Source organism: Apteryx rowi, unplaced genomic scaffold (genome assembly GCF_003343035.1).
Source record: "Apteryx rowi isolate R43461 unplaced genomic scaffold, aptRow1 scaffold_349, whole genome shotgun sequence".
Lineage (NCBI taxonomy): Eukaryota > Metazoa > Chordata > Aves > Apterygiformes > Apterygidae > Apteryx > Apteryx rowi.
The window spans coordinates 618,290-635,629 of record NW_020449963.1 but is presented as its reverse complement, the minus strand read 5'-3'; the positions used below and the strand labels follow the sequence as shown (position 1 = coordinate 635,629).

The window sequence follows — 17,340 nt, the reverse complement described above, 5'->3', positions numbered from 1 at the left end:
TCTTCAACATATAGGAAACGTGTCTCAAAAACTCTTTTCCTTGTTGCCTTGTGGGGGACTTGGGGTAAGTAGATGCTGTTTTCTTTGCAAGAGGGACAGCATACAACAAATGTATTCATGACCTCTTTAGCATTGTTGCATTATCAATTTAAAGTCTTCAGAAGCTAATAATAAATGTAAAGATGAAACTTGAGCCATTATCATACTGTGTTTTTAAAGACACAGAAGACGGTACATTGACATAAACTTATGGAACAGTTAGGAAAATATTTTGTTGTGATAATGTGTAAATTTCTTAGATGTCCTAAATTTTTTTCCACGGATTCTTTATTTTTGAGAAAAATTATGCAGGTATGGTTGTTTATAGGAGAATGTGCTTTGAAGAAGCTGTCTTATGGATTGTTTAAGAGGAAACATAGCTTTGCATTTCTCAGAGAAGAAAAAAATTACCAACACTTTTAGCATAAGCAGAACCGCTTATAGCTGCTAGAACTTTGTAGATGCTGATAAATTAACTCAATAACTAAACATTCTTATGTCCTGTTTTGACACTGATTCATTCTGAGATACAAGCTTGCAAGTATGTGTTAGGGCTCAACAAACCAGTATTTGCAGGTGAAAATCTGTTACAAAACTAGGAAAAGAATTACTGAAAAAAAATTAGAATGGAGAATTTTTACTGAAGTTTGTATCATGCTCATGTTAAATTCTAGTGAAGATAATATGAAGGAGAAATATTTTTCCATCTAAATTTTTTTTCACACAGAGGCATTTTATGCTTTTTCATCCGGCTGGATCCATTACTTATTGATGTCAGCAATATCAAAGTGAAATGCTGATATTACTGGTTATGGATGGCCTGGCTGGATGATGTAAATATATTTTAGTTTTCGTTCACTGTTTCTTGGTATGCAGGAATAAAACCACAATCTCTGGAGTGCAATTGGAGCTACAGGTCAACTTCCAATGCAATCTTACAATGTTTTTCTTCTCTCTACTATAGCTCACCAACTTGTTTTATTTACTTTTATCCTTCACAAAGGATGAGTTCCATACTACAGTAATCCTTTTTTTTATTATTGTGAGATAGCATCATCAAGCCCAAAACTGACAAAATAAATATTAAGAATCTAACAAAAAAGAATATATTTTCCTTTTTAGTTTTCACTGTTTTTAACAATTTTGAGGATTTTTGGACTATGAATTAAGGAACAAAGGGTCAAGAGATGGCAACCATTCCAGGTCCTGTAATGTGGATTTATGCTTCCTAGGGATTCTGCCTAAAATTTTGAACTCAGTGATTAACAACTTGCTATAATTGAAATGCAGGGATCATTTATGTATATGGATTAACTAACATTACACACAGGTATGTATGCATGCATGTGCACATGCACCTCTATGTATGCGCGCACACATACGCACACATGTGCACACACTTTTATGTATAAAAAGGTGAAAATAATTGTCATTAAGACAATTTTCCCACTGTTATTGCAGTTATTAGGAAATTTAGAGAGAACCGAACAAGGGATTTTATAGGCTTTGGAATGTAAAGATGATTGTGGTATTCTTTGAAAGATAAAATTATAAAAGATTTTTTCTATGAAACAGGTTATTGAGGCATTAATGAGTTATGTTGTAAAAATCTTGAATATGGGTGCACTTTGATTTTTTTTCTAATGAAAGAAAAGTATGTTGTCCATTGTAAAGCTAATGCAAGCCAGAAATGCTCAGTGTAACTTCATTTTTTTGAGCACTTAAATTTATCTATGCTTTTTTGTGGCTGTTTGATTTATTTCTGATTTTAAATCATGGAAATTGGGTTAAAGAACATGTTGTAGAAATTGATCCTTTATTTATTTATTTTTCTAGTTGGTTTGCCTTGCTACATATTATTATTGTCAGGCTTGCTATGGGATTTTTTTAAAGGAATGGGTTACGACCTTTTTCAAGGTAAATAATCAGATTAGGAGTTGTCTTTTACTGATATTTAGTTTTCTATTAGTTAAGATGAGCTCTGGAAAAGGGAACCACTTCACCCTGTGTGGAAAGCAATTCCTTTACGTATTTTTGAAAATGATGGTGGAAAGAAAGAAGCATTGCTACTTAGTAGTTTTCGGTATAATGGAGGATATGAAGCAGTAAGCAATGTAAGGCTGTAAGATCATGGTTCAGGTCATGGGAAGACTCTGTAAGGGGGGATAGAAGAGTCTGAATTTAATTTTTTTCTTCTCTTTTATTTCTTTTTCTCACTTGCTTGCTCGATTACTTGTTTGCTAAAAATACAGTGAGAAAGAGTATTATTAAAAAAATCCCACCCTTCGTTACGACTGTCTCTTGAAGAATGGTTTTCAGAGCTCTTTGATCCTATTGCCTTCTAACCATATGGGGACCTTGCTGGCTGTCATTATGCAGCCCTTCTATTATGAAATAGATTAGTGGTTAGACTATCTCACACAGGGGATGAGAAACCTAGGCTTATTTATCTCCTCTGCCATGCTGGATTTAATAGCAGATCTCCCCTCTCTTGGCGGCAGGGAGGGTGTTGTAACCACTGAGGAGATCGCATGCTGTTTTTGGCTGGGGACCCCTCACATGATCCACTGAAGCTGTTCACTGTTGAAAACAGTTCAGGACTCCTGGGCCCATAAGACAGAGCAGAAGAAGGGTATAAAGGCCATTTATCTAAGTCTATGATCTATCTACAATGGATTTACAGGTAATGCAAAGTCCTAGCTCTCAGCCCCTGCTGCAGAGACAGCTTATACATTCCACATGAAAGAACCACTGGGCAAAACACCAACAACTCTTGGAGCGAGGGCTGGAACCTAGGGCTCCATAGGCAGTGAATACCTGATGAGCTATAAAGATTGTCCTAGCATGAGCTTGTGATGGCTTGCATTTCTCCCCAAAGACTTAAAGGCCCAACTAACCTCCATAACTTTGAATTCCATAATATTATTCATTTTGTTCAATAGTGCCAAGGAACCACAGTCAAGATCAGAGTTCCTCTTCTTTCAATATTATCTATGGTTGTAGTAAAAGAAAGTTCTTTAAAGAATTTCGCAAAGTAAATGAAAGACAGTGTAAATAGCAAAACTCCTATATTCTCTGATCCTGTTTCATCATGACTCTAAGCTTTCACTTCAGTGCAAATTGCATGTAAAGCTACCATTTACTTATTTTGTAAACATTTTTCATCCGTATGAATTTGCTTCCAAGTAGCAAAACTGACTGCTTATGTCAGGGTCATTGGTGAATTTGACTTGGTATATTCAAGGCTTTCAGAAGAAAACCAGACAGTAAGCCACAAAGTTTTATAAGAAACTATACAAGTAATAAATTTATCTCTCCATCTATGAAAATGAAGCTGTCTTATACCGACAGCCAAATTGCACAGGTGTCACAGAGGGAGAAAGAAATGTTGATTAAATCTAACCTCATAAATTTGCCTATAATAGGCTTTCTTTCAATGATGGCTCATTATCATAGGACTATCCAGGGTCAGCAGTATAACAGCCCCTGAAGTATGGGGCCTCCCTTTTGCAATAAAGCTTTTTATTCTTTTTTCAAGTTTGACACCGTTCAAGGACTAGCTATTCTTAAGCAATCCTAAATACTGGGGGTGAAATTACTTGTGTTGGAAAAAGACAAACAGCTCAAAGGCCAGTGTTTTTAATAACAAGAAATGGTTCCTTGCAGCTGGTCAGAGGTTTGGAATGTGAAGACTATTCCAGGAAAGATGGGTAAATTGCAGGTAAAATGGCCTAATGGGGAGAAAAATCACAAATTACTTTTGGTTCTGAGGATGATCAGACAATTCCACATTTTTTCATCTGTTTACAGCCATTAGAGAAACAATTGATTATTTGATCAATGCATACACCTATTCCAATTCCTCCCCTCTGTTGTGCTAAGAAAATGACAATAAAAGAAGCAGAAATCTACTTTTAATGAGAGTAATTTTAATCTCCTTGCCTCAGTCTGTCACTGAAAATAGTGATTGTTTTCCTGCCTGTCTGACCTGCTGCTGTGTGAAGAAATCTTGAAGTCATTTCTCAGCCATTTTTTTTTGTCTAGTTGATAGGCAAAAAAACCCACAAAAGCAAAGAAGAGCAGGCTTTTATGATAATGTCATCATCGGCTCCCAGCTTCAAACACTTCTGCGGCTTTTGAATTGTCATTTATAACTTGGAACTGAACCGACCCATAATTCCCCTTATGCATTTAGAGAAATTGATAACAGACTGCTTCTTTTATGGCTCAGAGGAGGCAATTCCAATCACATCACTATTGGCAGTCAATATTATTTTCTGACATGGTTGTAAAAGTATACAGGGGCTTATGGCATTTGTTTAGATGAGGAATGGGCTCTCAAGCTGTGCTGGGGTTTATGGGTCTAGATTACTGAGAAGCAAAGGGAATATGATGTTTGCAAACAGGATATGATTTTATTTAAGTTTGGGTTTCATACGTTGTTCCCTGGGGATTGCCCTGCAGACACGTCGGAATTTCACTTATATCATATGAAAGTGGTCAGTTTTCCAATTCAAAAAAAAAAAAAAAAAGACACTGCTCCAAACCTGTACTGTGCAAAGTCAGATCTTTAAATTGCAAGAGAAGGAGCTGTAGAAGAACACCACCCTGCAAGAAATCAGACTTATACACAGTAAATGTTTAGTGAGCTGAACAGCACGGTTCGTGGGCTAAATATTGAGCTATCTGAAGGCTAAGGTGGCTACATTTTATGGAAAGTGCATTGCATTCCCTCTAATTTTGCTTTTGTGGCAGTAAAATGGGGATCCGATTTTCTTCTGGGATAAGCTGTGTTGTTTCATTAACTTTAATATAACTTAGATCTTTCATACTAGAAGAGAATTTGGGCTTGTAACTATATATATATAAAAAAGTAAAGCTATAAAATGTTTCTATACTTTTACAAATCCCTCAAAATGCTCGAAGCATCTTTCTAAATTCTCTGAAGGTTAAATCAAAGGAGATAAAGACTTACACATAGTTGTACACACACACACACACACACACACACACGTTACTCTTGATTTTCTCCTTGGCATTCCTTGCTGTGGTAGCTGGCCAGTAGTTCTTTTTGCCTTGGACACACAGGAAGAAAGGAAAGATGAATGATAATTAGAGCACAACTTTAAATAATTTATCCAGGCAATACGTTGTTTTGTGCTACTTCTCATTCCTTCCTTGACCTTTCCAGTCCAGGGGCAGGAAGAACTGTCAGCGTTTACAGACTAGGACTTCAGTGCGCTCCTCTTATTTGTGTAAAAGTTAATGGTACCCAACCTGCCCTTTTGTAAGAATTATGAAAGTATTTGTGAAGAGGTTGTCTCCTGGTAGGAGATTTAACCCCCAGACTGTTTAGGGGTCTCTCCTTATATCAACATCCAATTCTGGCTGTTAAGAAAGAAGACTGCCTATGGTTTGGGCACTCAGATTAAGCATCACCTCCACACAGGTGCTACAATTAACTTGTGTCTTTCCCCTATATCCCAGGCTGTAGCCAAATAGGTAAAGCTCTTTTATAATATCAACCAAAAATATGTCTGTTTCTTTGCTTGGGGCAAATAAGCTGTTATCCCTAAAAGCTCAGCAACCCAATAGGATATCTTCCATTGTGTAATCATGAATGTACCATGTTGTCAATATATTCACCTGTTAATTCAAAGTACTTGCAAAGTACAAGCAGCTTTTTTAACCTACAGAAGTTTGTTAGTTATAACATTTTGGAGCAGATTTCAGGAGACTTCTCGGAAAAAAAGGACTTTTTTACCTCCTAAACCTCTCTGACAGCTTGACCATCTATAAAGAAATTCCAAGATTTTAATCAGAACAAACTCACATACACATTTTACTTTGTTTGATATATTTTGCACGACTTTTTTTAGGGCTCACAGTTACAAAACTTCGACTGTGTGATGTTTTCTGCTGAAGACATCAAAATCCGTAGTCAGAAAGGCCATCCTGGAGCCACCACTCATGGCCAGTGGAGATGGGAGCTTGAGCAAGGGCCCTGCACAGCTGGAGGTTTGTCCTCCCAGGGCATTCAGGCATCTACATGCTCTGTCACCCAGTGCAGTTCCAGATAAACCTTTTGGGGCTCTCCATAAGATGGGAGGATTAGGGTGTAATATCCTCCCAATTACTATGGAAAACACTGTTTTCAGCTGGTGTACTCCTACCAGTTCTGACAATTCACTGGACTATGTTTTGTACGACTGGATCAATGAATATTTCATTTTACTCTGGCTCTTTCTATGCATAGAGAATTGTAGCCTTTCTAGCTGACAGACTCACTGCTTCCCAGAGCAGGCAACCTGAAGAAGGAATAGGGGGATGAGAGAAAAACTACATTTACCTCTTTTTAGCTCAGAACAATAGTAAGGCATGACTCAGAAGACTCACTTGTCTGGCTCTTTGTATCTAATTTTAGACAAATCACTGAAACACCGAAAGCAGGAGCCTGTCCACCCTTGCTTGCCTATACAGTCTTTAAGGAGCCAAGTGCACCACTAAAGCAAGAGTCACTCCACCTAAGGTCTGAAGAATCTGCCGGAGGCGCTTGTTTCCCTTCACTGATAGGGAGTTTACACAACTAAATTCCTAATTTTAGGCACATTAGTTAAAAAAAAAAAAAGTTAGGCAAGTGTGATAACGTGAATCTGGATGATCAGAGCAGGGAATAATTTGATATTCTTCATTTACAGAGGTACAGAGATTTTTTTCTACAGATCTGGAATGTGCAACGGTGTCTGTTCTTGGGGAGGGGGGGGAGGTGCTGCATTTAATTTATCAGTAGAGTGGCCACAGAAAAAAGAAACAATCTCTTCACATTAAAGGGCAGACACTTTGCCCTATTCTTCTCCTTTCATTGCATTGAGGCGGCCATGTGCCATCCACCACACAGCTTGATGTTTAGAGTAGTGAAAGGCAAAATTGTTCAGCTGAGAGAGAGAGTGAGTTCCCTGGCATTGCTGCAGGCAGGTCTATTTTAGAAATGTCCCAGTCTGCTTTAACTTGCAGCAGGGGAGGATAGAGAGCTAAGGGGTGGTAATCTGAAAGCTTGTGCGCAAATGCTAACCTTGTCTGATTTTTAACAGAGAACCTTTTTCCCTTGGTACTAGACCAGATTCAATGTAGACAAAGATACAGCACAGAGCACAGACAGTTATTGTAAAGTTAATGAACTACCATAAAGTCCATCCTTTAAAGGTCTTATTTCATTTTGTGTGTTCCCTAAAAAATATTGAGCTGCCTAAAGCCAGTATTATGAAAGACGCCTGCTTCTTGCAAAGATATTAATCAGTATACATGTAATTTAAATGTAAATAGTGGGATAATACCTTACGTACAGTTTACAAACACAAGTATTCACTGTCCCCAGACAACTACACACATGTATATGGATTTGATGGGAATTCTGTAAATAAACCAGAATTCACATTTGCACTTTAAAAACACATCGTATGCTTATTGGTAGAATTCAGCCTCCAGTATGGACAGAAAAACTCTCTGAAGATGTACTGTGATTCGTGTACGGCTTATCTGAATAAACACCAGGTTCTAGCATAGCTCCATGGTGGCCTCTGACAGAAAGAACATTATCTACATCCAGGAAGAAAACTTAAATGCTGCGCATTGGGAAAAAGTGTTCAGCGGCAAGCGGCCAAACTTTTTATAAAGAAAGCTTGAATTCTGCGCATAAAAGTTGTATTTTCTGTGATTCTACGCATTATGGCTAAATACATGTTGTTCCATCCACTTGCCCGCAAACTCCCAGAAACTGCGCAATCAAACATAAGAAGGCAATTGCACAAGCATTTTTGCACACTAATACATTAAAAAATAAAACAAATGTCAAGTTAAATTAATAGAGTACTCAGGGCCAGGCCTGCAAGTGCAGTAACATTTTTACAAGCGTCTGGTGATATACGCCACGTATCTGAGACTTGAATCTGGGCCTAAGTGTTTTATTTATAAGTTTTTTCTAAAAACAAGTTCTAATCCACATCTAATCCATGCTGTCCTCCCTCCATTCCACCTACCAATGATCAACACATCACCATTTCACTAAGGTTTTGAGTTCCTTTTGGGTGTCTAATGTATGCTTTATGAGACCCAGAGATTCTGAATGCTTGTCATAAAAGTTTGTTTAGGAGAGTAACTAAATTAAAATATTTCTTCTGACAATATTATTGTTTTCAGGCCTTAGCTTGACTTATCCTGATTCTTTTCTGATTCTCATTTAGAATACAAAGCTCTTTATTTTTAAATAAAAATTTCACATATTTACTTGCTTTTTTACCAATCTTCAGGTGAATTCACTTTACATAAAAGTAGGAGTGCTGCATTTATTTTATCAGTGGCTAAACCACCACAATCCGTAACCACCTGACATTCAAGGTTTAATTTCTACTTGGAAAGTTTTTGATGGATATTTTCTGAAGGTTAACTTTGATTTATAATTGCTTTAAAAGCTGGTCCACTATTGGCAGTTAAAACTAGAAAAATGTTAAATATTCTATATACTGTAGGTGCATGTACTATCCACTTTCCTTGTTGCACAAAGAAAGGCTTTTGGAGTCAGAATTAATATACTCTAAAGTTCATTAATATACTCTGAAGTTCTTTTAAAAACTTGTATTTCCACTAATATTATTGCTGATAGATTTATTTACTGGAATTATACAAACACAACAGAGAAGCCAGTGCAGCCTGAGTGAATTCCACATTTTTTACTTAAGAAATGATTTGTGAAGAACTTTTGAACTATTCATCCTACTGGGATCTAAAGATAGCATCACCTTCACAATTTATTTGAAAATAACACTGGAAAGGTAAGAATGAAAAGTTGATATTTGGGTACTCCATGTGGCAAGCATTTTAGATTAAAGCAGTTGAAAAGTCCTTTGGCAAAACAAGTCTCTGATACAGCTGGAAAATTATAGTAGAAATTCAGGAAGCTCAATGTACATATTTCTCCTGAAGTAGTCCACTTTCACACTTCCTGTATGTGGGATTTATGGAAGAGATGTCAGCCATACATACTTTTTCCCCTTTGTTCTTTACTGAGAGATGTGGATGACAGGCCATTCATTAGAGACCGTTTCTTGGGTATGATGTGCACACCTTAGCTTCTTTAGTCATGGTGAGATGAAACAGAAGCTGAGAAGCATGGGGAGGATCTTTTGATTCTTAGTGGAAATCGTGGGTGTGATGAATGACCCGCTAGTAAATCTGCAGGAGCAGGAGGGGAGAGCTCTGAGTGCAGCACCTGGGACGTTGCGCTGCTCATGGTCGCAGGCACGCTGTTCCAGACCTCTGCACTGGTATTTGCTGGCACCAACTCCTTCCAAGAATGGCAGACTCCTTGCTGGAAATGATAGCAAAATGCCACACGCAATTTTCAGAGGTTGTGACACTTTAGGAAAACACTTTATTTCTATCTTCTTGCCAGGGAACTAAAAACTCCGGTGATGGAAACATGTTTGCTCTGGCAAAGTGGAAGAGTGTGAGACTCCAAATGTTTTTTAAAGCTAAGGCAGAGGAATTTACTCTGCAATATGCAAATTCTATTAAATTGCAGTATCACAGAAGAGGTCTGTACTCTTTTATATTCTTTCTCACATATTGCTTAATCTGTTTATTTACTGCAGATGACTACATTGTTATTGGTTCACTAGATTTTATTTACTTCCCAGTTTTATAATCATTTATATCTAGTGCTTTTTTTTTTTAATGTAGTAGTTTTTTTCCAGATTTTGTGTTGAAATGTGTCCATCAGAAATGCATACTGGATTAAATTCCATCTAAGAATAGCTGACCCTGATGTCTATTCATTAAAAAGACAGAGAGGAACCCCCCCCCCCCTTTAAAATATTGTGAAGAACTTCTACTTTTTTGTTTCTTGTCTAAGATATTGGACACATAGCATACAATCACTGCCATCAAAGGATTGTCACTGGTCAGTATTTCCATGCACAGGTAGACAACAAATTGCATTTTCTCACTATTCTCAGAGAATAAGTACAGGACCTCTGGTAGTACCAGATGATAACTCTTGGAGGAATGCTTTTGATTTTCATGGTGGCAACAGTTGTGCAGTGAATCCAGAATGGGAATGAGAAATTTGGTATGTTTTTAATTCCTTTTAGGAATGGTCACTGAATGGAATCAGGAGTCCATTGCAGAAGCAGCATCTATGTTAAATCAAAAGAGCATGTGTGTGTGATAGGGAAAGAGAGAGAGAGAGAGAAAGGATGCTCTAGGATGCTTTGTCAGAATCTATCCTAAAGCAATAACTTTGGTCTTCTTTGATATTGTGATCCAGCTATCAGTAAATGTGTATGTAAGACAGCTTCAGAGTTTATAAAAATTAGTTAAAGATGGGAAATAACTAACCATGCAGGGTGTGAAAAATGGAAAGGTGTGTCAGATTGTGAGCAGAATACCTTTCAACAGAGTTGTGGCCAGTGACAATAAGGCAGATCCCAGGAGGTTTCCAGAGGATGGGAGACTAAAACAGGATGAGGAATGAGGAGGTTCTCTAGCAGGGGAAGGGACAGATAAAACAAAAGGCAGTTATAAAAAAATCCTTTAAAAATGCTTTAGAATCGTTGTTCATGGCACTTTTTTGTATCTCAGATAAATTCCAGATAAATATAAGTAGCATTTCCAGGTTCAGTAACCATGGTGATTTCAGAACGGCCTTTGCATAAACAATCTATCTCTCTCAGATGTATTTCCATATTCTTCCTCTCACCTTCATATACAGATACTACGACGTGAACAAGGTATAAGGAGTCGGTAACTTTCAGACTTTATAGCCAATCTGTCTTATATGAAATATTCCAGCTGTGAGGTGGAACAGTGCATGCTTTCTATCTGCTGAAACATCTCGGCTGTGAAACTTGTTTGTTAGCTTGTTTTTGGTACGGTTAAAGTTTTCAGTGTGAAGCTTCGATTATCACATAGATATTTCTTGTAGGAAACGTTCATATTACATTCTTTTCATAGTGTAAGGCAGGGAATTTCTGTACACACCACTTGAAACATTAGTTGCATTCAGTCAGCAGAAGTTACCTACATTTCTTTTCACTTAAGTCATTCCTTTCCTCTTTAATGCCTCCACATCCACTTCAGGGACAGGTAGCTTAATTTCTATCATCTGTAGCTTTACAGAGTATTAGCTTTGCTACACATGCCAATGATTGAGCTATACTAGATGTGCTTGAAAAAGCCTACAACCTACAGTGCTCATTCAGGAAACTCGGAGTGAAGTAAATCCATATGTGTGTTAAAAAGTTTAGCGTTCAGATAGGGCTTGTGTTTTCTGGCTCTTGCGGCTATCATGCACAATCCTTGTTCTTTGAAGAGCTGCTATAGTAATAGATTTTTTGATAACAAAATATGTAGTATGCTTATAGTTTGAAACTGACATTTTGATGATTTAAAAATGTTTCTTCTTCATTTTGGTTAGACATTCAGAATGTTTTCCTGTCTTGTCAATTTTTAAAAGGAATCTTATTGTAAGAATATGTGAAATTAAACAGGAAAAAATGCTAAAATTCTGTATGAAAATCCTAGTATGTACTAGAAATGTTATATTTTCTGTAAATTTTATTTGAAACTTTCAGAAAAAAATTCCTAATGGAGAGTTTTTATTAAACACTGCAAATCACTTGGAGAAAAAAGTAACTTTTTACTAAATTCCATCTGACTTTTTCATAGACTGTGATTCAGAAAGTATCACATTTGTCACCAGCTCATGCATACTTAGCATCTAGAAATAGTGTGATATATATCTGATATATACATGAAGTAGAACCAGAAACCACAAAGAGTCTAATCTTATTCCCTTTACTCATATAAGTTCCAATCATTTCATCTCCTATGAATAAAGCAAGCATATCTAGTAGAATTTTACATAGCTGTATTTCATATACAACATGACAACTGGACTAGCTCATAGCTGTAATTTTAATGGGTTTGCCATTGATATCACAGTATTTCAACAGCAAGTTACTAAGTAAATGCTGAGTGACATCAAAAAAGAAAATCTCTGTTTAAGCGCCTGAAATATTTAAGGCAGAGCAAGACATAGCACTAACAGCAGTAGAGATATAAAATGGAGTTAAAAGAGTGAGATGGCATTTTCCAGATGTGGCAGCGAGACCTTTGGCTGTAAGATCAAAGTTTCACTGGGTTGTTTTACAGGAGATGTTCCTCAGAAATTCAGTTTGAATTTTGCAGGAATATGAAATAGATCTGACATCTAAGTTTATAATACTGTTCCCTCCCATGGTACTTACTCATATCTGTATGTTAGTTTTCCTGTATTATAATTACTGTGCACTCAGATATGCAGCTTGAATGGGCTACCCCTTGCTTTGAGAGTTTAAGATTTGATACATGTAATATCCCAAGCAATCAGCCAAAATATCCTGAATTTCCTGTGCATGTTTAGATGGTCTTTTTTGAAAATTCCTCGGGAAATGCAGTTTTGTTTCCTGGTTGCCCATTTTCTGTCAAGGCTAGTTAAAATTAGGTAGCAGTTGTTCAAGTCGTCTGAGGGAAACTTTGCAGTGAAGATATTTGGCCTTATTGTCCCAGTTCAGTCTCCTCACACTCAGCTGAAAGCAGAAAATGATAAATGCCGTACCCATGCCAATACACAGTGCTCAGCAGTTGGAGAAACTGCCTTCTCCTGTGTCAGAGCAGACAACTGTCTTGAAGGGTGGGTACTTGCAAGCTGCGGTTACAATTTTAACTTAATCGGCCTTCCTGGAAATGAATCATAGCCCCTTTGAGGATGCAGGCTCCTGCTCGTGCCCTGGTGTACGGAGCAGCTGCCACTGAATCATTTTCATCAGCCACTCCTTCATGTTAACCTTAATTTGCTAGTCATAAAAATGGTAAGAAAGTACTTCTTCCCAGCCCTCTTGTTAAAACTTCTTTAAAGAAAGCACTGCACGGTATTTTTCAAACTTTATTATGATTTGATTAAATTGATTTAACCGGTGACCTCTACTTATTTATTTCCTTGTTTATTTTAAAAAGTAAGAATTGATTCACAGTTGCTTTAAAGCAACAGAGAAAGAGCCCGAAGTTCTGCTTAATGTTAAATATGTCTTCAGTTTTTTACTACTTGGTTTCTTTCTTTTTTCTCGTAATATCCTGGACTGCCTATTGATCTGTGTGTGTCTTTGGGAAAGCTACTTCATTTCTTTAAATCTCAGGTTACCAATCTGCAAAACAAATATTATAAATCATCTTGTGTCTAGTTGATGATGCTTAATTATGTTTGTTCAACATTTTGAGAGCCTCAGATGAAAACACAGTGTGCTGTTACTATTATTATTATTCTAAACTTTGCAAGCAAAAGCCAGTCTTCTCATTCAGGTCTATTCTAAATATGAATATTTTCATTTGTTCTGTTGCATGCATACAAAACTGATAAAACTGATAGAAAACTCAGGACAGAACTCTATCACAGAAAAATAAGATCATTTTAGTAGCTGAAATATAATATTATTGTAACCGTAATGGTGAAGACATTTGACAGGTGTAGTGAAGATCAAGCTTCTTTCTGTTTCAACTGACTAATCAGAGAATTCCTCAAAACCTCCAGAGTCAAGTAACAATTGCATCCATTTTCAATTACTTGATTTCTTTTTTTCTTCTTCTTTCTTTCTTTCTTTCTTTCTTTCTTTCTTTCTTTCTTTTTTTTAGAAATTAGGAACAGAAGCTTCTGGTTCAAACTAAAAACATGTCGCTGTGTATTTGGAAATTATCCAAATAGCATCTGCCACAGTATTTTGTCTATCCCTAAACATTTTCCTTTTCATGATAAATTTGTATGGTATGATATAATTAAATGCACTTCCCATGGAGCATCAGGAAAATCTGGTTGGCTGCTTGGATGACTATTTCAGAATATTTCAGAATATCATCTCTGCTTGACATAATATCATACAAGGGATATATTACATTTCCTGTATATCTTTTTGTTTGTTTCTGCAAATAAATCATTACCAAAATATATAGACTTCAAAATAAAATTTTAGCATATTGATTGTAGCTGTATAGCAGGTCTGTTCTGCCATCTTTAAAATATTTTATTATGTACTATTCTTATAAAGTTTTATGTGTGACAATTTCTCATTTAGAATGTGTGAAAGAAAAATTTCTCTGCTTTTAATAAACCACATTCATCTATTATAAAATGTTAGATCCTAAAACCTTTCAGTCAAAATTTATCAGTTCATCAAAACTGGAGATACAACAGAGGGTTTATTTTATTTTATTTTATTTTATTTTATTTTATTTTATTTTATTCTCTTTTCTGTCTATGGCAATAGTTAGTATTGAAATTAATGTAAAAAATTATTCTGATTTCAGTAATTTAAAAATGTCTTCTGCCTGTGTGAGAAACGCAAACTATTATTGCCTTTTCAAACACATAATGATCACAGCTCAGTTTTTTGTGACTCCTCCTCAAGCCAGTAGCCACAGATTTCTTTTAAATGCTTTGTGCTGGCACTTGCAGCTCCTGATTTTTACGCCTAAGTAGGGACCCTCGGTGCGCGTTGCATCCAGTGCTGTGCCTCAGTGTCTGACGGGCCCGTAAGTAGGCCAGATCCGGCCGATGTAATGCTGTTTGTAATGAGAAATCTAAACAGGGAATGGCAGTGAGGCATGACAGGAATGTGTTTCCATTGGAGAAGTCCGTGTAGAGAAAAAGTATAAGCAAAGCCATGTCCAGAAGGCCTTTCAGCTGGCCAAGACGGAAGACTAATGTTATTGTACATTGGCTGTCACTCTGCCAGCCCTCCCTCGCTGATTTGTTTTCTCTTTCCCTCTCTCTCTCCTTCTCCTTCCCTTTCTCTCCCTCTTTCTTCTCTCCCGGCCGACTGTTTGCTCAGGTGGACAGTGACACCATTTGGAACGAGCTGCACTCAGCCGGGGCTGCACGCATGGCTGTGGGCTGTGTCATCGAGCTGGCTTCCCGAGTGGCCTCCGGAGAGCTGAAGGTGAGGTCTGGGCTGCGTTGTGTGTGGGAAAGCGCCGAGGAGGAGCGGCCGCGAGGCTGGGCTGGCGGGCAGGGTGGAGGAAGGGCGAGCGGGGAGGAGGGTGGTCACCAAGGCGTGGTAACCCCAGCAGCTCCCGGGGCAGCCGGCCGATCCCGCCGCCCCAGGCCCTCCGTTCGCAAGGGGAAGTTGTGCCGTCGACGCCGCAAAGTGCTTTCTGCAGCCCGTCGAGGTGATAGGGAGCCGTAGCCCCAGATAAAAGCGCGCGCAGTGTGTACCTATCTGGCAAGCTGCTGTGGAATTCCCTTTTGAAGTGATGTTTTTAATATGTTTATTTAGCCACGTGTGTAACCTCAGAATGCCACCCAAAGAGAGGAAAGGTAAATAGTGGGCGTGCAGGTTACGGAGGAAGAAGGAAATTGTTGATTAGGAGAGTAATGAGCCAGAATATGCCTTTCCATGAAACGACTTCAAACTGACTGCACTTCATTGTTCCTCATGCCCTACTTTTTTTTTTTATCTCCTTTCTACATGAGCTGCAAAGAATGATGTACAAAACCCAAATTATCCCCAGTCTAAACAATTTATAAAAGCTCCAGACCTGACGGACTTTGACATTTTATTTGGTATTTTAACAACCCTATTTAAAGGTACACCATATGCACTTAGAATGCAGACTTGCCCCAATAAACATTGTTGGAGCTAACATGTCTCCTTAATGAAATTGTTTATACACTTTCCAGTCCAAATACTAATGGATTCGGTCCTGTTTCCAAAATCGAGAAAGAAATAAATATTTTCGCATTAACATTATACTGTGATTTTTTTTAATTCCAAAAGACAAAGAAACTTGTGGATTTTCTTCTTCTATTTCAGCCTTATTTCAGCCAAAATATGTTAGCTACATATTAGAGGACGGGTCCGTGTATGTATGTGTGTGCGTGTGTGTGTGTATGAAAATATACATATACGTAGTGTGTATAGGTCTTAAATGGCAGAATGTTTGGGTGAAATATATTATTGTATCTTTGAGTCAATCAAATGTGTTTACTAAACTTTCATATTCAGATACTGAAATCATTATCTAGGTACTAAACCAAGCACATATGAATTTTGAAACCCCAAATCAAGGCCAAGGCAATACCCATATGAGACACTGTTTAGCAGGCTTTCTTATGGCCAGTTCATCACCATTAGGCTTTTAAGGCACAACAGGATTCTTTATACAACTCAGAGTGCATTACTCCCATGCAATGGGAAAAATGAACATTAAGTAGGATTTTTTTGCCAGTTTTTAACTTTGACGAATGTAGGACACTCTTCAGTCTTTAAGAGAATGTAAAAGCAAATTCTGATAAGAATAATAAGATTGTGCCTTATGTGCAGCTGACATGATCAGGGTCTTTCACTGCATATCACTACACATTTATGGTGTCTTTCACACTGTGTGAATGCTTTTGGTTGTTTATCTGTGTGTGATGGACAGCTGAAAAGAATCAAACATCAGCCACTCTAAGACCTTAATTGCTACTGAAATTGCTACAGTCTGTAAACATATTTTTTAAATTTAATGCTAATTTGTAGTTTATTCTAAATTTATTGTTGATCCTAATCTGAATCTCTGTCTAGAGCGGAGAGAATTGAGACAGTCTCATACAACCTCCAGTTGAGACACAGGAAAGGCAACTGTCCAACAGATGTACCAAACAGTTAGTTTACCTCAATCATTAAGAAAATAGGTATGGAAAGATTTTGATGTGAAAGAGAATCAGGAATACTCATGTTATTCCTGGTCGGTGTTTATCTAACCTGCTCCTATACTTCTAAGATGAAGTCAAATGATTTATGTGCCAGTATGTCAATTATATGAAGCAGCAATCTGCATGTGGCATTTATAATTTAAAGTGAAAGAACATGAAAAGTTTAGGACAGGTTATTGGAAATATTATTATGGAAAGGTTACCTATGGAGAAGTTATTCAGGCCTGCCTGGCAGAGGAAAGGCACACTAGTGGAAATTCCATGAGTGTGCTGCTCCTGATATCAGCTGTTTTCTCAGGGTCTTCCTGCATTTGCTTTGTCATTGCATCCTTACAAAACCAAGATTTGCTGGCAAGATGCCAACAATACCCACCCTCACATGGTAAAGAAATTTGGGGATATTTTTGCAGTGTATTCTGGGGCTTCCTGCACTGTGTTCAGGATTAAATTTTAGGTAGCTCTGGGTTTTTAGCCCTGAAGATTTCTGTGTTCCAATCTACCTTTAGGACTTTACATGTTGC

General features: G+C 37.5%; 1 protein-coding gene across 1 annotated transcript in view; it reads left to right on the top strand.

Moving 5' to 3' along the window:
* The window catches only part of HDAC9 (histone deacetylase 9), a 422,164-nt gene that overhangs the window by 290,975 nt on the left and 113,849 nt on the right, over window positions 1-17,340 (top strand). Inside the window, exons 16-17 of the mRNA XM_026072683.1 lie at window positions 15-64; window positions 14,955-15,062. Coding sequence (XP_025928468.1) covers window positions 15-64; window positions 14,955-15,062 — 158 coding nt within the window. The remainder of the gene's footprint in view (window positions 1-14; window positions 65-14,954; window positions 15,063-17,340) is intronic.